This window comes from Gekko japonicus, unplaced genomic scaffold (genome assembly GCF_001447785.1).
Source record: "Gekko japonicus isolate JY-2015 unplaced genomic scaffold, Gekko_japonicus_V1.1 scaffold494, whole genome shotgun sequence".
In the NCBI taxonomy this organism is placed as follows: Eukaryota; Metazoa; Chordata; class Lepidosauria; order Squamata; family Gekkonidae; genus Gekko; species Gekko japonicus.
In genome coordinates, this window is record NW_015171518.1 from 606056 (window position 1) to 627133 (window position 21078).

General features: G+C 42.2%; 1 protein-coding gene across 2 annotated transcripts in view; it reads left to right on the plus strand.

Annotated features, from left to right (window-relative positions):
• The window catches only part of SAMD13 (sterile alpha motif domain containing 13), a 67723-nt gene extending 56362 nt beyond the window's left edge, over positions 1-11361 (plus strand). The window contains exons 4-5 of one of the 2 annotated variants that reach the window (XR_001482733.1): positions 11011-11105; positions 11218-11294. Coding sequence is in view for 1 of the 2 variants with exons in the window: in XM_015419394.1 (XP_015274880.1) it covers positions 11218-11361 (144 nt within the window). In the remaining variant the exon portion in view is untranslated. Of the gene's footprint in view, positions 1-11010; positions 11106-11217 lie in introns of both variants that reach the window. The other variant, XM_015419394.1, reaches the window with a different exon arrangement.
• The last annotated feature ends 9717 nt before the right edge of the window (positions 11362-21078 follow it).

The window sequence follows — 21078 nt, forward strand, 5'->3', positions numbered from 1 at the left end:
GGAAAGAGAGAAATAAAAGGAAAGGAGAGAAGGAAAGGAGAGAAAGAAAGAGGGCAAAGAGATGGGGAGAGCGAGGAAGGCTCTTCCACCCCCCCATCTAGCCCCCCCTGTGGATTCCTCACATGGATCCCTCACTTAATGCGATCAAGGCCTTCCCCAGGCCGCAGTGCTCTGGCGATGGGCCTCCTCAGGCCTCCCCTGGGCCGCAGCGCTCCAGCACAGGCTCCAGGAGGCTGGTGACGGGCCTCTTCAGTCCTCCCCCGGGCCGCAGCACTTTGGCGCATGGAGCTGGGGGCGGGGCTTGCCACCACTGCCATTTGTGCAGCTCCTGGGCTGCCGGAGCGGTCCGGCCCCAAATGACCCCTGCTCACAATTAAAAATGAACAGTAATCAAACAGTTTTGCATGGATACAGTGGTAGCATTTGGCATGGTGGCTCATTGGCTGAGTTCAGACTGGCAGTTTGAAGCAGGAGGGAATCGTGGCAAAAAAAGAGCCAGAACAAATTGTTCCGGGTTTTCCTGTTCACACTGCAGCGACTGATGCGGGAGCATACCAGGAGGAGATGCAAGGGAGCGTTCACACTGTTGGCCCGGAAGCACGGCTGCAAGGCACAGCTTTCTTTTTTTTATAATCTGGAGATATGCGCTTATGCCCATGAGTGCATAAGTGCATAAGAAAAATGTGGCTTTTGGCGTTCACACTTTGTTGGTGCAGGATGGACGCGGGATAATCACGCTTTCCTGGGTTTGCTACCACTTTCACCAGGTATCTTTTAAACCCGGGAGCAAAGTGTTACAAGACGACTTGAGTACAGGTGGGGAACGGCTAACAGATGTGCCTGTGTGAACGGCCCATTTAATCCGGTTGTGGAACATTTCTGAAACGTGCGTATATCGGGGCAAACTGCCAGTCTGAACTCGGCCATTGGATGGCTGCTGATTACAGATGCTTATTGGCTATGGCCCCCGATCATCCTGGGATGTCTCTTTTCAAAGCAGCTAAGTTAGGTCGGATGTGCTGCTTTTGTGCAGGTACAGCTGGTGAAATAATTGGTCAGCATTTCTTCTCCTGTCCCCTTCCTCTCCACTGCCAGGAACTTTACATTTCATTCTCCGCCCCCCCCCGTTTGACTCTGTATTACCTGAAGGTTTGCACTTCAACAGTCTTAGTGAATCTCATGTCATTCCTCATCTTGCAGTTATCTTTCCCTCCAAACTCATGCACTAAAAGGATTCATGGGGTGTACTGAAAATGAAATTCAACTTGAGTCAATTTCGTCTAGGAGGGAGTCTTCAGGGATAAGAACATAAGAGAAGCCAATGTTGGATCAGGCCAATGAACCACCCAGTCCAACACTCTGTCACACAGAGTGCCAAAAATACTAGGAGCCATCAGGAGGTCCACCAGTGGGGCCAGGACACTAGAATCCCTCCCACTGTTCCCCCCCCCCAGCACCAAGAATACAGAGCATCACTTGCCCCAGACTGAGAGTTCCTATCTATACCTTGTGGCTAACAGCCACTGATGGACCTCTGCTTCATATGTTTATCCAATTCCCTCTTGAAACTGTCAATGCTTGTAGACGCCACCACCTCCTGTGGCAGTAAATTCCATGTGTTAATCACTCTTTGAGTGAAGAAGTACTTCCTTTTATCTGTTCTAACCTGACTACTCAGCAATTTCATTGAATGCGCTCGAGTCCTTGTATTGTGAGAAAGGGGGGAAAGTATTTCTTTCTCTATCTGCTCTATCCCATGCATAATCTTGTAAACCTCAATCATGTCACCCCTCAGTTGTCATTTCTCCAAGCTAAAGAGCCTCAAGCTATCTCTCAGATAGGGATGGGGATAAGGATGGTGAAGACTTTGAGAACTAAAGGGAATTGTTTGGGAGTATTGAGGAGTTGCAATGAGATTTCAAAATTACATTTTCAGCCAGTGATAGATTATCTTTCCAGGTTCTCTTATCCTTCACTAGCTGAGCTGCAACCTTTTTATCTGCTTCTCATCCAGGGAAGGGCTTTTGCCTTGGGAGGAGCATGCAGTGATGAGTCATGCCCAACAGAGCAATCAGTGTCCGGGGTGTGGTGTCTGGATGAATTTAACCCCTAAAAGTTCTCTACACCTCCCTCAGTCCTTACCAGACCAACTACCATTTTAGATTAGAAGCATAAACTGCTTCACTCACACTTAATGCCCTCTTCTCTTCTTGTACTTTCTGGTCTTCTATGGAAACCAGAAAGAACCAGTACACTAATCATTCCATATCTTTCTTTCTATAAGTCAATTAATAACAATGAATTTTCAACACTAAAGAGTTTGCTCTGCACCAAGATGGCGATGAGTCAACCTCACCTATCAATTGCTCCATGAGTATTTGTTTTTAATTATTTTAGAAATTTATAAGCTTATGTTTTTATCCAGCTACAACTGGGATAATTGGATTGACTCATATTTTTGCGTGCTGAGCCTTTTAATTATAAACTGGACATTTGGCTTTGGTAGCACAGCAATTGCTGCTTGGAGGCTCTGAGAATCATGTATTTTGACTCACTCAGAAAGACATTAAGATAACAAGAGTTAAAATGGGGAAGAAAAAGTGCAGAAGACTTCCAGTCATCATCAAAGTCAGCTAAACAGCTGTTCATTGATAAAATCTTACAGAAAGAAATAGTAAGTGATATTTCAACTTACTTCACCTCTAATACGTTCAATGTACGGAATTTAGAAAGAGGAGTCTTTAACACAACCAGCTCCAAACATTCATCTTAATAACGGCACTATTGGAAACAAACCCTCTAAAATGGCAAGGTTGTTACCCATTCAGCTGCCCTGCCCCCCAGTGAAGAGGTTTCTTTCGAGGGTGAGGAGCCAGGCATGCAACTCCAAAAAGAATTTTTGTTGACGTTTATAGGGGACCATTGCTTGCTTACCAGTGAAACAGTAATAGCCATCCTTCAGAGTCTTAATTGCATCTCCAACAAGATGGATACTCTTAATAAAGCATTAAGGCCTTTAATGAGAATATTTGCCATCTCTTTAAGGGGGATGAAGACTTAGAAACTTTGAAGGCACGTCCCCAGTCCCTCAACCAATCTTTAAACTCAAAGAACCAGGCCTGTAGGTACCTCAGGGCCCACGAGGCCTGGCCCCCTAGTGGGGGGCGATAATAAAAAATGTAAAAATGCTACTTCTATTCTTTGTTACCAAACTAACCAAGTGCCGCTGTATATTCCCTTTAATCCTTTAAATTGTGACCATTGGACTAATAAAAGAAGTATCGTTCACTCTTTGAGCCAATTATTACAATCAGAACCACAACTTATCAACCTTATAAAATTTGAGAGACTCCCTAGTAATTCTCATGGGATTCGTTTGCTTTTATTTTTTGCCAGCCCAACAATCCCTTTGATATTATTAAAAATGCAAAAAATACTTTTTTCCTTTGGAATTTCTACTTGCAGAATATTTAAAGACGAGAGGGTTCTCCCACTCTTGCCAAGTAGTTTGCATGTCGACCTTGAGGCTGCTGCCCCTGAACCAACAATCTCTGGTGTTGGCAATAAAGTGTTACCAGCTCAAATGCCTTTAAATAATTCCACCCATTTTAACGAGACTGCATGGTGAGCAAGTATATTACGTCCTCCCTGAATAATTTGAAAGCCTCCATACACAAGCTCAGGCATTCTAAGGATGTTAAATCAAATTGGAAAAGACTTTGCTAGCAAAATTAGCCTCTGGGTTAGACCTGTTTATTCTGAATGGCGCAGTTAAGGAAAACATTCCTAGTGAATACACATTTTGGTCAGGCAGAGGAGCTAGCACTACTGATTATGTTCTAGCTTTACATACAATGTTAGATCACATAGGCCATCTAAAAGTTGGGTCACATCAAGACAGTGATCATTTGCCTATCAACATAGCGCTAAGCTTCCAAACCGCATCAGTTCAATTAACTGAAAAAATTAAGGCAGAGTTAGTACATGCCCCAGGCCACAAAACAATCAAATGGTCCAACAATGTAGACAACCAATCCAAAGCCTTTCATAACTCTGACAGGATTGGTTAGCTTTGTAGTATAATGATTGGAAGTACTCATTCTGAAGCCATTTTAGGATGTTAAACACAGATCATTAATGGATGGCAGGATCTGTTTATTAAAAGCAACTGGGGCTCAGACCCCCCCCCCCCAAAAAAAACCAGGCACACCTCACAATTGTGGTCTGATCAAGAATGCCAGATAGCAAAAAATCTATTAATAGTTGATTAATTGCTATAAGACTCAGAACCTCACAAAAATTCCCCCACATTTATATGCCTTAAAGCAACAATACAGAAAACTTATTAAACAGAAGATGAGAGGAAATTAAAAATGGCTTGGCTTCAACTCAATCGGGCCTCCAAACTTAAAGATGCATCTCTCTTTTGAAAAATAGTTTCTGGAGGCATTCAACCAGACAGCCTGAAACTCTCCTGTGAGATTCCCACCAAAACCTGGTAGGACCATTTCTTTCCACTTTATACCACTGAGAGTAACCAGGGACTCTGCCCCCCAGTAATTTTTTTCAATTAATTTTTTATTAATTTAAATATCTTACAAATTATTTACAAGTTATTCTACAACCGAAAAGGAATTTAACTCTTTAATAATGATCTTCTACAAGTTGCTGATTCTATTCTGCTTCTACTTCATTTGTAAATAATAATCATTAATTAATCCAATAGAAAATGGCACGCCCAAGTTAATATTTCTGCCTCTCAAAATTACTCCAGTCCAAATGTGCTTATAAACTCTATCTCCCATTATTTCCCTTGGACCTCCTTAGGTTTATAAACAAATATTCTATATATATTTCGTTTCTAAATCATTTTGATAAGGTGAATTACAATAAACTAAGATAGAAAGTAAGATACAATATATATATATCTCAGAGAGTCTTGCCCATTGGGGAAGTGTGGGGGGAGTATCCTACTAGCCTTACCCGCGTGCTCCCCTACACTTTATGTTTCAGGCTACTTTACTTATGGAAAAACATATAAGGCAAAAGAGGAAAGAAAAAAAGAAAAGAGAGACTCTCCAGCTGCAATCTTGTCCAGTGTAGGTCTTTACAGTCTTCTGGTGCGTTCCTCTTCTTTTTGTTACCAGTTCTTGGACTCTTAACCCGAGTCCAATTCCAGCGCCTTCAGAAGCTCTTCACTGGATGTTAAATCATGGGCTGTGAATATTCTTAGTATGTGACCGAAATATGTCCAAGCAGGAGTCAACGATACCTGACATTCTTCTCTGCAAGCTTTTGTGCAATTAAAAGGTAAAGGTTCCCTTGCTCGAAAGCCAGTCGAATCCGACTCTAGGGTTGCGGTGCTCATCTCCGTTTCAAAGCCGAAGAGCCAGCGCTGTCCGAAGACGTTTCCGTTGTCATGTGGCCCGCATGACTAAACACCAAGGTGCACGGACCGCTGTTACCTTCCCACTGAAGTGGTACCTATTTATCTACTTGCAGTTTCTTGCTTTCAAACTGCTAGGTTGGCAGGAGCTGGAACTAGAGACGGGAGCTCACTCCATCATGTGGCACCCAGATCTCGAACTGCTGAACTACTGACCTTCCACAGCCTGCAGTTCAGCGTCTTAATCACTTGAGCCACCGCAGCTCCTTTGTGCAATTGGGCACATATTTTTCCTGGCATTTAGTATATCAAAAGGAATATCTGGGTACAGCTGGACCAAAGCGTCCTCAAGCTTCAGATCTCTGTTCTTCCTGGCAATTTCAAAGAGGTTCCGCTTAGTCTTTGTGTCTTTAAGATCTGCCACGATATCAGGTATCAGTACCGATGAGCCCGTTCAGGGAGGGTTTACACAGAAAGCATTGTTTACCACTGGCCCCGGAAGCTGTATAATTCCTTCTAACCACTGATTTAAAGCAACAGTAAGGACCTTGTTTAATTCAAAGATAGAGATAATTACATCTTTAACAATTAAACAAACTTCTATACTAAAATTAAATTATTGTAAAAACCTTAATATTGTCTTGTTTATCTAAATCTAAATTTTATTTTTACTAGTTATTTAATTACTAGTGGAATACAGAATAAAGTATGGAAACTATAATCAATATCTTTATCGCCTTTAATATGATATTCAAGTAATTCCAGAACTTTTTTAAAAAGTTAGTTATTCCCATAGTATGAATAATAAGCTTGTCATTTCTGCTGAAATTCTTTCAATGGTCTTTTGTTTATATGATTGGTTAGTTTCGCCAGTGTTGCATACTCACCTAGTTTTTCTTTCCAGATCTCTATTGTAGGACAGTCTTCCATTTAATTGCAAATATTCCTCTGGCAGCTGTTAACATATATTTAAGTAGGTCTTGTGAGGTTCTGTCTATGTTGTCTGGTAGGATTCCCAGTAACAGCAATATTGAACAAACAAAGACATACCCTCTTGTAGTTCTTGACAAAGAAATACAAATTTTCCAAGACTTATCCACATCTGTATTGAAGAAAAGAAAAGACTTCAACTTTCTTAGGCAAATATTACAAAAGAAAGGGATAAGATACTGCTGGAGAATCCCATTTGTTTTGGAAGCCTTTTTTATCTACAGGTTAAAGAGTAATTTTGACGATTGAATAGGCCAAGCTTCTAGCAAGAGAAGTAATTGGGAAAGAGATAGAGGAGTTGGAAGAATTGAGAAAAGGAAAAGAAGATTTAAATAAAGAAGACAAACTTGACGAAGCCACAGCTTATTGACAGAAACAGATATTATGACAGTTTTATCAGTTAATGTTAATGGCCTAAATTCGCCATCTAAGCGATTTAAGACTTTAATTGGTTAAAGAAACAAAATTTATCCATAATTTGTATGCAAGAGACTCATGTAAAAAAGGTATATGAGAAATGTTTAAATAACAAGAAATTGGTCAAAGTATATGCAACCTCATCTGCTAAGAAGAAAAATGGTGTTGTGATTTATATAACTGATCGATGTTTAACTGTAATAGAAGAATTATAAGACCTTGAGGGAAGATATTTCTTGTTAAAAATAAGATCTCCAGAAGATAAAATCTTCACGTTGGCTTCAATTTACGCTTCAAATAATGCAAAGGAAAAATTCTATGGAAAATTTTCTCAAACTCTTCTGGACTTTCAAGAGGGAGAAATTTTAATTTCCAGTGACATGAGCAGAGTATTATATCCAAAAAAGGACAGATCTAAAAAGTCTGCAGGAGGAAAACTTCCCAAGAGCGTTTTTACTTATATGCAAATGTTGAAATTAGAAGATTTATGGAGAATTCTCAATCCTCACTCTAGAGACTACACCTTCTTTTCAGATAGACACCAGACATATTCAAGAATTTATATGTGCTGGACATCTAAGACGAGATCCATTGAAATCCAGCCAAAAACAATTACTGATCATAATCCATTAGTGGTTTCATGGCATAGAGAAATGCCTATAAGAAGAAGATGGAGAATGAATAGTAATCTCTTGCTGCAGGAAGATATTTTGAAAACTTGTGATCAGGACATAGAAGAATTTTTTTAACTCTAAAAGTTTTTCAAAGTAAGGTGTGTCTCATCTTATTACGGATCACAGGTCAAACTGGAAACAATCCAATCTAAATTTTTGAGATTTCTTTTTGGTGTTCCCCAGTAGGTACCCAATGCCTTGCTCAGATTGGAGGCAGGCCTGGTAACACTAGAATCGCAGGACTGACTGCAAGCTATATGTATCAGGTTAAAGCTAAATCTCTCACCCCCTAGATTAACTTCCTTAATATTTTTAGATAGCTTTCATTCAGAGTGGGTGAGAGCAATTGAGGACAAACTGCACCTCTTGAGTTTTTCCTGTGCAGCTGTTTTGCACCTTGGTTTTCAAGGAGCTGAAGCTATCATTAAACAAAGGTTATGGGACATCACCCTACAAATGAAGAGATCACGAACCTACTCTGTACCAGCTGTGGGTAACTGCAATCAAAATTTTGTTCCATCTAACTATCTCTTTATGCTGCAATTCCCCAAATATTGCAGAGCTTTCACTCTGGCTTGACTTAATGTTCTTCCATCTGCCCTTCTAGAAGGAAGGTCCTGTATGCAAAATACATCTGCCCATGCCAATTGGATATGGTAGAAACAGTTGAGCACATCCTCTTTTATTGTCGGTTTTACCAGAACATTCAGGATATATGTATTAACCCAGTTATGTCCAATTATCCAATTTTATATTTCGTTTCTTCTTGGTGATCAATGCAGTGAACTTATTTTTAAAGTAGCCAGATTTTGTGCCTTGGCATGTTCAATTAGATTGAAGAAAATGGTATCATTTTAACACATTTTATTGAACCAATGTATTTTACATGGTATATTCAAGATATGTGTCTAAAGGGTATGTTTCCTGAAGAGTCGATTTCTGATCTTGGATTGTAATAAACTGACAAACTAACAACTGAATTGTCTTGGCAAAGAAAAAAAACAATGCAAATGATACTAATATGTTTCAGAAGTCATGTCTTTGGGGTTTTCTATTTTTTCAGACCATGTCTTTAGATCTGTTGTATTCTCCTGAACTTTCTCATCTGAAAGAGGCATGTTTAGATTAGCCCTCCTCTAATATGGCTTCATTAGCCAAAGAAGAATATATTTAAGATGAGCCCTGTGTCTTTTGAGTAACTGTATTTTTTAGGCTTTAGTTTTACAGCTGCTTTTTCTACCATTTTATTCTTTCCATTTACTGTGTCTATGTAATCTGGTACAGTTTTGCTCAAGAAACCAGCATATAATTCCAACTATCATTTTATCATGGTTTATAGAATTCTCACCTTTACTATAAATTTAACTAATATGGAATTTGTATACATCTGAAACTCTGTTGATAATTTCTTGTTTCTTAGGCCAACAATGATCTCATAGGAATTAACTTTTTAAAAAAATTCAGAAGTTACAATGTTCATGCACTACAATGATGGACACTTCTGCAATTTTACTCTTGTTCTTGGCAAACCTGTATAATTGGTCTTTGAAGTCACTTTCTCTTTGTATAGCCCAAATCCCCACTTTGTTCAATAGGACTTACTTCTGAGTAAACATGTATAGGCCTTAGAATCTTTCTTCTGCAGTGAGAGGTAGAGAACATAAAATAACACTTAAAACCTACCCCAGTGCTGAGATGTGCGCACATCTGTTATTCCTGTATTTTCTGCATTAGATCAGAGGCTATCTTAAATCTCTTGATCCAATAAGGTCAGTTGCCAGAAATTTGAAGATCAGACTTCTATAACTGAGCTACTTATGTGATGTAATCGATACCTTTACCAGACCACATCTTTCAACTCTTAGTTGCATTTGCTGGCAATTCAGGGATCTCTTCCTTTTATACTGCATTATTTGGGAGCTCCTGTGGGTTTTATGCAGGCTGAGGACTTGACTGCTGTTTCTCTGTTTAGCATTTACTCTCTCTGTTCTCTGTTTCGTGCTTTTAAATAGTCTTAATTCATATTCTACTACTGTAGCCTGAGGTTTCTTTAAGTTTATTTATTTATTTATTATGTTTGATTTCTAGCCTGTCCTTCCCCTGCACAGCAGGCTCAGGGTGGGTTACAACATACTTAAAAACATACAAGGATTTTAAGTTAAATCATAAGTCATAAAAACAATTACAACAATCTTACTGTATAAAATCTACAAGAGGTGCCAGCTAAACAATTTAATGAGGTGAATGGAATTTCAGATCCTATGTAGCTGTAGATTGAAGCAGAACAAGGGAAGTGGGTGGGTAAGATGCAGCTATGATGGATTTTTTTAAAAAATAATTTTATTAGTTTATATAAAGAAAAGGGGGAAGGGGGAAAGAGGGAAGGAAAGAAAAGTATAGAAATATACAAAATTCCAATTTAGTATTCTGCATGCATATCTTATCATTACAATTTCACAACTATTTTATCTATCCTTGTTATTATTCTTCACTTAACTTTGTTTTCTCAGAACTTGAGTTTTAACCAGTCCTATGTCAGGGCTATTTTAGGGCAGGAACGCACAGGAACGGAGTTCCGGCTGGCTTCAGAGTTGGCCACGCCCACTACAGCCAAAACCTCTGCATGCGTAGCTACAGAGGGAAGGCCTGGAGAGCGCCCCCCCCCGGCGACTCTGAGGCAGGTGGGCAGGGGGGCTGGAAGGATTGGGGAAGGATTGGGCAAGCCAAGGGAAGGCATGGGGGTGTGGCCTAATATGTTTTCAGCTGTGCTGTCAGGGTGTGTGTCCTAATATGCTAATGAGTTTCTGCTGTTGGGTGTGGCCTATTATGCTAATGAGTTCCTGCTGGGCTTTTTCTACAAAAAAAGCCCTGCCTATGATGGATTATTAACACTGCGAAGCAGAGCTGAGCAGAGCAGTGTTCCTCTTCTAAGTGGAGAATTCAGCCAATCCTGACACTATATCAGCGCCATTTCAATTCTGAAACCAGCAGCCATATCATAGTGGAAATAAGAACTGTCATTCCTTTGTTTAGCCTCTCCTCACCACTTCTTGGATCTCTTTGAGAATCAGGATGAACCAAACTCTGATAATTCCACAGCATGAGCCCTGTACACATTACATGATTTCAATAAGCATAGCAGGGGTGAGAAGTGGGCACAACCATGTTGGCTCTGTCCCCTGTCTATGATTGCCAACTCTAAACTGGTCCTTTTAATATCAGTTTGATCTGCAACAAATACCTCCATGCCATGAAAACATCAACTGCCCATTTATAAACCTTCAGCGTCTATTAAAGGAACAGGACATCATTCTACTGGCCAGTTCACAACCTTACCCCTGCCTATTGATGATTAGTTGCTCATGAGCATAGAACTTGGGACCTTCTGTATGCAAAGCAGATGCTCTTCCACTGAGCCACAACCCTTCCCCCTGTCTACCTTAACAAATCTTATTTTTAACCCTTTCCCTTTCCATAAATATTATTTATGTATATGGAAAATTATACACAGGAAATCAAATTTGCTTTGCTGTATGCTTCCAGATAAGGAGAAAGGTGGGGCAGCATTTGCAACACATCTGAGGATCACCCTGGTCCACTTAGCAGCACTATTGCCCTGGTCACCTGGTGAGGAGCCTGTAAGTTGACCCAGGTTTTGAGTGCCTTCTCTTGAGATTTGTGCCCAGTGCCAAAATCAAGTTATTCTTTTGCTTTTCAATGTTGTTTACATACATATTAATTTTTGCTTAGGAAATTGATGGGAAGTCTTTACTGTTGATGACGAGGAATGATGTGCTGACTGGACTTTCATTAAAACTGGGACCCGCACTGAAGATCTATGAATTTCACGTAAAGCCTCTACAGACACAGCATCTCAAGAACAGCTCTCTATAGCCGATGGTCCGATTGCGGCTTCATTGTGTCTCCAAGCAACTTGGTTTCATGCTAACGAAACTTTGTAAAAAGAAGATATGTGTGTATAAAGAATTTAAACCAAATGGCTCTGATATATAGATATATATTTGTATATATCCTATTGGATAACTTTAGCAATATGCCATGTGGTTATTGTTAAACTAATGGAGGGAGGAGAATCTCTCACTGTTGAGGTACTTTGCCATCTAAATATTATTTTTCATCTACTCTTTTGAGATGGAAGGAATATGTTTTAAAAACTTTAATGAAAATGAGACAAAAATAGACCTTTTAGTGCTGTATAAAACATGAGGACAGCATCCACTGTGAAGTTCTCCTGCACAGACTTTCTTGGAAATAACTGAGAACTGGACAAGACTGCATTGGTAATCTAGTGGAACTCCCACTCTTTCATGGAACGTATGCCAGAGAATTTTCCAATGGATTGTACCAGTGAAATCCTAACCAGAGTTACACCCTTCTAAGTCTATTGACTTAAATTGATTTAGAAGTGTGTAACTCTGCTCAGGGTTGCACTATCGTTTGCTGAGAGGAGGATAGATCAGCAAAAGTTGGTCCTGGTTTTGGAACTTTTACTGGAAGTCTCAAATCCTTTGTAACATTAGCAAGTGTTTCTGAATTTGCCAAAATCACCCCCCTTTTTAGAGGGCTTCTATTTTTGACCTTAAGGTTTGTTCACTGTATATTGTAATGTGAATACAAATAACCCGAAACCTTTGAGAGCAGGGAAGGCTGCTCAGAGGTGGAACTGGGACGTGTAAATTCCCACTGTTGTTTCTAGTTTGTGTTAATGTTCTTCAGATTTTAAAGGTAGAATTTTTAAAGGTTTGTGTTGCTTTGTAAGACAAAGTTTGTTTTATTCGTGTTCTAATTTATGACTTATTTAAGTGCAGGTTTGCTGGGGAAATTTTTAACAAATGCAAATCTATGCATATTTTAAATAGTGTTACATGGTACTGTGACAAACTTCTTTCGTTAAGAAAAAGCTGTTTTATGACTGTGGATCTCTGTTTAAGGTTCCTCCAGTTAACTAGAAATTTGTTAGATCAACAAAACTGTTTCTTGTGTTTTGATTCAGTTTAGTTACGAGTTTTCTTTAGAAAATTTGATTCTCTGTGGTATAGCTGAAGGCCTTTCTCCATTTAGTCCAATATTAAAGACACGAGAAACACCTTGACAGGATGACCAGCTTTGTTCTAGCAAGACTCCTATCTCTTTAAGAACTATATGACTGGAAGTGAAGATTTTTCTTTCAGTCTGTCTGCAGGCCAGGAGAAGTTTGCATGTTGGAGAATCATCCTTTAGGCTGTCTGTTGTTCTGGCTGTTTTTAAAAACACAGGAGCTTTTCCACAATAAAGGTGACAACCCTACCTTTTGATAACATCGTACAGATTTCCCAACCGATTTGACCAGTGGAATGTTGAGGCTCTTCAAAGCATTAGCATTCAATTTATCTGTAACAATGGACTGAAATGAGCAATGAACAATCTGCTGGTGTTAACTAATGTGTTTTGCTGTTGCTCACTGGTGAGCAAGATTAGAAACGGCTGGTGCCATTTTTGAGCCAACATGCACAGTCATTTTCTTAATACATTGAAATAAAAACATTCACTTTATCCGTGGTATATGGCGTGTGGCACAGGTTTTGTGAATTGATGTAAAGGTTTTGAAATGTGGGTTGAAAAACTTTGCAAACATCACAGCATTCACAAAAGGGATTAATTGTGTAAAATTTACAGGAAAAGTGCAATACTTTAATACCCAATACAGCAAGGGAGATCCAGCAAGGTCAGCAGCCTTCCATTTGTGTTGCCCCTGCAGAGACACATGGCTAGATTTGTGTCCCAAGCAACATCAGAGCCCTATTGCATTGTCCAGATGCATAATTTTTGGTGTACAGGGATGTCTTACATTTGAAGCCACTGGTGAATGTGTGTATTTTTTTAGCTGCAATAACAGCTGCATCAGGGCCAAAGTTAATAAAGCTCCTTGCCTCTAAATGCAATGACCTGGGATTGGGGATAGCCATTGATTTCAGTGGGACATTGTTACACCAGAGACGGATCTAGTTCAGTCAACACATTTCTCACAATGAAGTTTAACCCTGGTGTGATTTTTAACATTAAAAAGAGACTATGCTAACCAAGTTTCACATTTAACCCTCTTTAAAAGTCTCAATTTTATATTTATACAACCGGAGGAGTCACAAGACTTGTGGGGGGCATCTCATGTTCCCTTCCCCTGCTATTTCTTCTCTCCCTCTCTGAAAGCCCCCATAGCTTCTCCCCTTTCTTGTTTCTCTCCTTCCCAACTACCAGCCAACCTACCTTAACCTGCGTCGAAGTCTTCAGCTTTCTTTCCTTCCTTCCCCTGGCAGCCTCTTCCTGGGAAAATAATGGCCCAGTTGCATGGTGCCAGCCACCCGGCAGGACTCAGTTGCACAGTGTTAGCTGCCCGGCCAGGCCTGTTGCACAGTGGGGAACCCATATGGACTTGCAGGGGACCTCATTTTCACTTGTACCCTTTTCCCACACTATTTCCTCTTTCATCCTGGCAAATCCCATGTCCTCATATTTCCCTGATTCTTTCTTTCTTTCCTTCTCACCCACCAACCAACTTACCTTTCATCTGCCCTCCATCTTCAGCTGTATTTATTATTTACCTCATTTATACGCTGCATTTCTTCCCAAGGGGAACCAAAAGTAGCTTACATCATTCTCCTCTCCTCCATCTTATTTTCATAACAGCCTGTGAGGCAAGTTAGGCTGAGAATGTTAAGTAGCTCACGGTTACCCAGCGAGCTTCCGCAGCAGAGCAGAAATTCAAACTTGTGTCTCCCAGATCTTAATCTGAAACTCCAACCAGTAGACTATATTGACTTTTATGAAGTGGCTGCTTTTAAATGGTACCAAAAGCTTGTTCAGAGTGAGTCATACAAGTAACATGGTAGCAAGTCATCCAGTGGTTGCTGGCAACCCTGGCCCTGATAAGTCCTTCCTCAAAGGTAAAAACCCTGGAAAGGACCCTGTCCCCTCCCATGCCTATTACTGACAGAGTCCAAGGCTTGAAGGCTGGCAATACTGTTGTGGTTGTCTAGCTATGAATGCTGAGAACATTAATTTCTTAAAACCATAGGTACTACTTCTGTTATGTGGGGGAGTTACCCACCAGTGTTTTGGGTTTGGTTTTTTTGTGTGTGTGTGTGTGTGTTTAGATTTCAGATTTTTCTGCAAACCTGGGGCTTTTCTCAAGTTTGCAGAAAGATTTGTCTATTCATAAAGATTTACTTATCCACAGATTTGGCTATGTTGAGAATTAGATATATTGACAAACAAGAACCTGCTAGATGAATTTTCTTCTCCCCCACATTGGGCCAAGCTGAGCATTGCCCTCTGTTTTGCCTCACCTGGCACAGGGGCAGACCAAGCACTGCCCTCTGCCCTTCCTCACCTCATTCTGGGCCAGGCAACATGCCACCCTCTGCCTCACCTCATCTTGGGCAGGGCTCAGTCGATCAAGGTGCTGCTATCTGCCTTTTCTTGCCTCGCCCTGTGTGGGGCTCAGCTAGTCAGGGCACCACTGTTTGCTGTGCAGATCTTGGCACCATCATCTGCCTTACCTTGCCTCGTGCAGGGCTCAGCCTAGGTGCTGCTATCTGCTTTGCCTTGCATGGGGCTTTTACACGCTGGGTGCCAGTTTCTGCTTTATGTGGGTGCTAGCTGGGCCAGACACCATAAGAATATAAGAGACTCCAATGTTGGATCAGGCCAAAGGCCCATCCAGTCCAACACTCTGTCACACAGTGGCCAAAAATAACAGGTGCCATCAGGAGGCCCACCAGTGGGGCCAGGACATTAGAAGCCCTCCCACTGTTGACCCCCCCCCCAAGCACCAAGAAGACAGAGCATCACTTGCCCCAGAGTCCCTATCTATACCTTGTGGCTAATAGCCACTGATGGACCTCTGCTCCATATGCTTATCTAATTCCCTTTTGAAGCCGTCCATGCTTGTAGCCGCCACCACTTCCTGTGGCAGTGAATTCTATGTGTTAATCCCTCTTTGGGTGAAGAAGTACTTCCTTTTATCCGTTCTAACCTGACCGCTCACCAGTGTCTGCTCACCTCAAGTGGGCTGAATGTGATGCCACCACTTCCCCTATCTCACTTCAAGTGTGGGGCTCCAGCAGGCCAGGTTCGATCTCCCCTGCCTCACCTCAGTCTGGCTGGGTGCCACCTCTCCTACCTTGTGTGGGGCTTGGGTGGGCTGGGCTCAGCTCTTCTGTCATAGGGTGACACAGGTTAAGGGGGAGGCCAACAGCCCACTCAGTGTTGTCCAGGTGCTCTTAATGGTCAATCTTGGTCCTGCCTGGAAGGCTGAGAATGTGTAACTGGCCCAAGGTCACCCAGTAGGTATCCAGGACAGAATGGGAAATTGAGGTCCTAGTCTGAATCTCCATCCACTACACCACAATGATTTTCATGGGATGGCTGCTGCTGAACGTTAGCAAGCAGCAAGATTTAGATGAGTCATACAACTTGTGTGTTATCAAGTCACCTGGTGATTCCTTTGAGGGCTTCGATGAGTCCTCCCTCAAAGGCCAAAACGGCCCTGTCCCCTGCCTTTTGTGGACAGAAACCAAGCCTCTTGTGGTTGCTTAGCAACAGCCACTCTGATTCTTAAAGGTACAAGTGTTGCTTTTATCATTTCAGGTCCCCCCTCATGCTTTTTGTTTTAAAATTTCAGAATTTCCTGTAAACCGGGGCCATTTTTCAGGTTTGTGAAAAGATCTGTCTAGTCTGCTCATGGGTCCAATCTCAAGAGTTAAGTATCCTGAGATTTGGCCAACTTGGCTATTAGAATATGCTTTTTGTTTTAAAATTTCAGAATTTCCTGTAAACCGGGGCCATTTTTCAGGTTTGTGAAAAGATCTGTCTAGTCTGCTCATGGGTCCAATCTCAAGAGTTAAGTATCCTGAGATTTGGCCAACTTGGCTATTAGAATAAAGGTAAAGGTTCCGTTGCTTGAAAGCCAGTCGAGTCCGACTCTAGGGTTGCGGTGCTCATCTCCGTTTCAAAGCCGAAGAGCCAGCACTGTCCGAAGACTTTTCCGTGGTCATGTGGCCGGCATGACTAAACACTAAGGCGCATGGAACGCTGTTACCTTCCCACCGAAGTGGTACCTATTTATCTACTTGCAATGTCTTGCTTTCAAACTGCTAGGTTGGCAGGAGCTGGAACTAGAGACGGGAGCTCACTCCGTCATGCGGCACCCGGGTCTCGAACTGCTGAACGACCGACCTTCCACAGCCTGCAGTTCAGTGTCTTAACCACTTGAGCCACCGCAGCTCAATTATTTATGTTACTGACTCTTAATATTCTGTGGTTTTGTTATGTTTGATTTTATAAGCCACCTTGAGCGGGTTCTCTGCAGAGGCAGCCTGGACGTTTTCTAAATAAATGAATAAATGTTTACTCAGAAGAAACTCTTGCTGAGTTCAATCAGTGTTACTGCCAAGTAAGTGCACACAAGTTTGTATGAGCTTTTTCTTACGGTTACCATTCTCCTTAGCGATTCCCTTTTCATTTCTACTCTGGAATAAATGGACACAAAGCTGACATCAGAAATCACAGTATTCAGAAACCAGTGGGGCATTCTATTGCTGATATGAAAGTCACCAGTCTCCTACAGAAAGACTTCAAAAGGATAATCCAAAGGGAAACTGCTGAATTAGCAGCCATCAAGAATTAGATTTCATCATTATTTCTCAACCAGAATTTAACAAGGACCTGCCATTTAGTTATGTCAGAGCACCCCTTACAGATTTTAATTAGTTCAGCTATACCTCTACACTTCTGGGTCTGCATATCATGGTCACCCTTGCCCTAGATCTCTTTTAAATCAACACTTCACACATTTGATGAGGTGGCCTCTGACTCACCAAGTTTATGTTGGAATAAATTTTGCTATTTTTTGAAGCAAAACAAGACTTCTGTTTCATGTGGGTCCCAAGGAGTTCAAACAACCTTTGCAGAGTTGTTTTTAAAGCCATCTACAAATCTCTACAGATCTATACACAACAGGGCAACCATAAATCCTGAAGTCAGTTTTAAACATGACATATAAAGTAAAGGTAAAAGTTTCCCTTGCTTGAAAGCCAGTTGAATCAGGGGGCACTGGCCTGGCTGGCTTCCCGGGTTCCAGCAGGGGGGGCCTGGCCGCCACACCCGGGGGATGCAGTGGAAGTGCCGGGGGTCGAGCAGGGGGTAGGTGCTCTGGTAGAGGGTGGGCAGCAGCGGCGGCACCTCTGGCGGGCTGCCCAGCGGCCAGGGGCAACAGGCAGTACTGGGAGCCGAAGGGTAGGATGGAGGCCTTGAGGAGCAGCAGGGCGGGCGGTGGGGGCGGGTGCAGCTGCGAGGAGATGGCCACGCTGAGTTGGCACACGCACAGCAGGCTGGCCTTGTGCGCCACCGACATGGCCCCCAGCGTGGCTGGGCAGGCACCCCTGGAGGCGGCCGAGAGCCCGTGGAGTGCATTGCGGGGCCTGGGGAGGCAGGGGAACTTTTTGCTGCCATTTCTTGGTGGTGCAGGAGGCGCTGCGGCCATTACACTTTAAAGACTGCCTTTAAAGAGCACTGAAGCAGCATGCGCCCAGAAAGTCATGCGGGAGGGCGGGCAAAGAGGCGGCAGTGGCCAGAGTGCGCGGCGTGAGCTTTTGGCGGGGGCGGGGGGTTTTGGCGGCGGAGGGTGTCTCAGTCTGGCACCCCCAATGGGCCCACACTATAGGCGAGAGTCTAGCTCGCCTAGTGAGCGAGCCGGCCCTGGACGGAGGTTCTGTGGCTGGGGGGAGGTGGTTTCAGGGATAGGGCACCCTGAAACTCCCTTCTCTTGACAGCATGCCTTAATACTGGCATCAACTGTCAGGAGTTTGGGTGTGGTTCTGGATGCCTCCTTATCAATGGAGACCCATATCAAAAATGTTGCCAAGCTGGCATCTTTCCACCTGCGCCAGGTTAGGCAACCCCCCCCCTTCCTGCCTTGCCCTGACCTAGCCACAGTTATCCATGCAGTGGTCACCTCCAGACTGGAATACTGTAGCTCGCTCTCTTCATTGGGCTACCCTTGAGACTGACCCAGAAACTCCAGCTGGTCCAGAATGTGGTAGTACAGGTCCTGACTGGAACACCACAGATAGCACATATTCAGCCAGTGCTGCATTAGCTGCACAGGCTCCCAGTGGAGTACCGAGTCAAGTTCAAGGTTTGATTTAACTTTAAGGCCCTAAGTGGTCAGGGACCCACATATCTTCAGAACTGCCTCCTCTGGTATTTATTTATTTATTAAATTTATACCCCGCCCTCCCCCGTAGGGCTCAGGGCGGCTTACATGGGAAGGAATCTTGCAGTAATAAAACATCCAATACATTTGATAGCATTTAAAGCATTATTATACAATTTCCCCCAAAGGGTGCTACACTCTGCAGAAAACAATCTACTGCTGACCCCCAGCCCAGAAGACTTCCGGCTGTCTTCAACCCTGGCTTCTGCCTGATGGAACTCTCTGCTGAGTAACATCCATGCCCTGCAGGACCTAATGCAATTCTGCAGGGCCTGCAAGGCAGAGATGTTCCACCATTGAGGACCATTGAGGACCATGATGGGTACTGTCTTCCCCTCTCCCTTCTTATTCTCTACCTCACCCACGAGATAGTGGCACAGTCTGGAATCCTGAAGTTTAGCGCCACTTGAGAATGCTTTAATTCTGTACTTTTTGTTTGCATTGCTTTATTATGTTATGAGTGTTTTTACTGTTGTTCACCACCCTGAGCCTTGTGTACTCATGGGAGGCTGGTCTATTGATTTAATAAATAAAAACAGAAATTAAATAGGGATGGAGGTATAATAATAGGGGTTATTTATTTATTTATAAAATGTCACCTGCTGCTTTTCCACATGTCGTGCAGCTTTGTAGATCTTTTATTTTTGGTTCTAACCGAAAATGTTTTAAACTGTTATTGTAAGTCACTTTGAACCATGAGGAAAAGCGGGATATAAATGTTTTAAGGACTACATTGCTGTTCTTGTTGGAGAGAGAGAGAGAGAGAGAGAGAGAGAGAGAGAGAGAGAGAGAGAGAGAGAGAGAGAGAGAGAGTTAGTTCACATTTTGTGTAACTATCACCTGCAGTTTTTTGAAGAGCTTCTCCTGCCTGAGTGTTTTTTTTGCTTTTTTGCCACTAGTGCTCCTTAAAATCCCAGTTCCTTCCCCTGTCACAGTTACCACACCCTGCTTCCCTACTTCTCTGTGCATTCCCACCCTCTCATGACAGCAAGTGTGGTGTAGTGATCTGTGGTGACTACGCCCAATATTCCTACCTCATGAAGCAATCCAGGAAGCTCAGTGTCCCAAACAGCATAAGTATCTCTCATACTGTACCAACCTTTCAGTAATTCCAAGCATGATACATGACAGAAGCCACCCACCACCTCCCACCTCCATGCATCACAAAAAAAAGTTGTGAGTAGGATATACTCCATTCCTGGTAAGGGTGGAGCAAAGCAAGAGGCATCCATGCTGCTTCTAACTTCCCTGGAAGTACTACACAAAGATTTCATGAGGTGATAACTAGGGATGAGGCATGGTGGCAACACAGAGAAGCAGGTGTGTATGGCAGTGAACAACAAAATGCAGTGATCATCTTGTGGGAAAAAAGCAAGCTTTTAGGAGTAGGATGTGAAAATAGTCCCTCTTTGTTCATATGGTTGCCCCCTTGGTTCCTTAGTTGTTTAAGATGGGTCCATTCAGGCCTGAGAGCCCCTAAAATCCTAGAGCTGACGTTAAGATGTCCAGGGAGTGGTTGGGCTCTATATGTGTAGTAAGTTAATATTTTTACTGGCTGTTGAACATATATATCCAAACCATGTTGTTTTTACCTCTGCAAGATGAGTAATGAAATACACTAGTCCACATTAATGTATAATACAGTTTATATTTTGAAACCTACAAAGTTGCATATTTAGCTGAATAAACAGATCCAAGCTTTTTATCTTTGCTCTTTATTCACCCGTAATAAGATACATAGAACCCTCACAACCAACCCCATGAAGTTATAATGTTAAGAAACAGAAAATCTAGAACTCCCTTAAGTGTGACAGATAGCTGTCTGGCTGGATGTAGGGATGAGGTAAAGAATTTAAAATGCCAAAGACCAAAAGTACAAGGTCATTATTTGGCCAACACAAGAGGCCATAATAATGTACAATCCATAATACAATAATGACAATAATGTCAAGTCCATGTTTTGGTATCTTTCCAAAGTATGAAAGAGAGGAATCTCTTTGAAATTCTTATCGTGTGAGCCATGGAGGCTTTGAAGCTTTATATGCTAGCAAGTCCCTGCATGTTGGAGGGATAATCCTAATTTTCCTAACCACCAAATTTCTCAAAAGTATGTATTATAGCAAAAATCAATAACACCAGTTCATAAAAATGAAGACAAATTTAATCTCAATATACTTGTGAGAAACTTGCCATAGGAAAAGGTCATGTTGAAAACAATGGGTCGAATATATGGCTCCCTTCCTCTGTAAAACAAGAAAATGTCTGCTACAGAAAGGAGATGGGTTTCTTGCCTCTAATTATATACAACTTGCGGCATATGATGCAGAGAACTGGAGTCT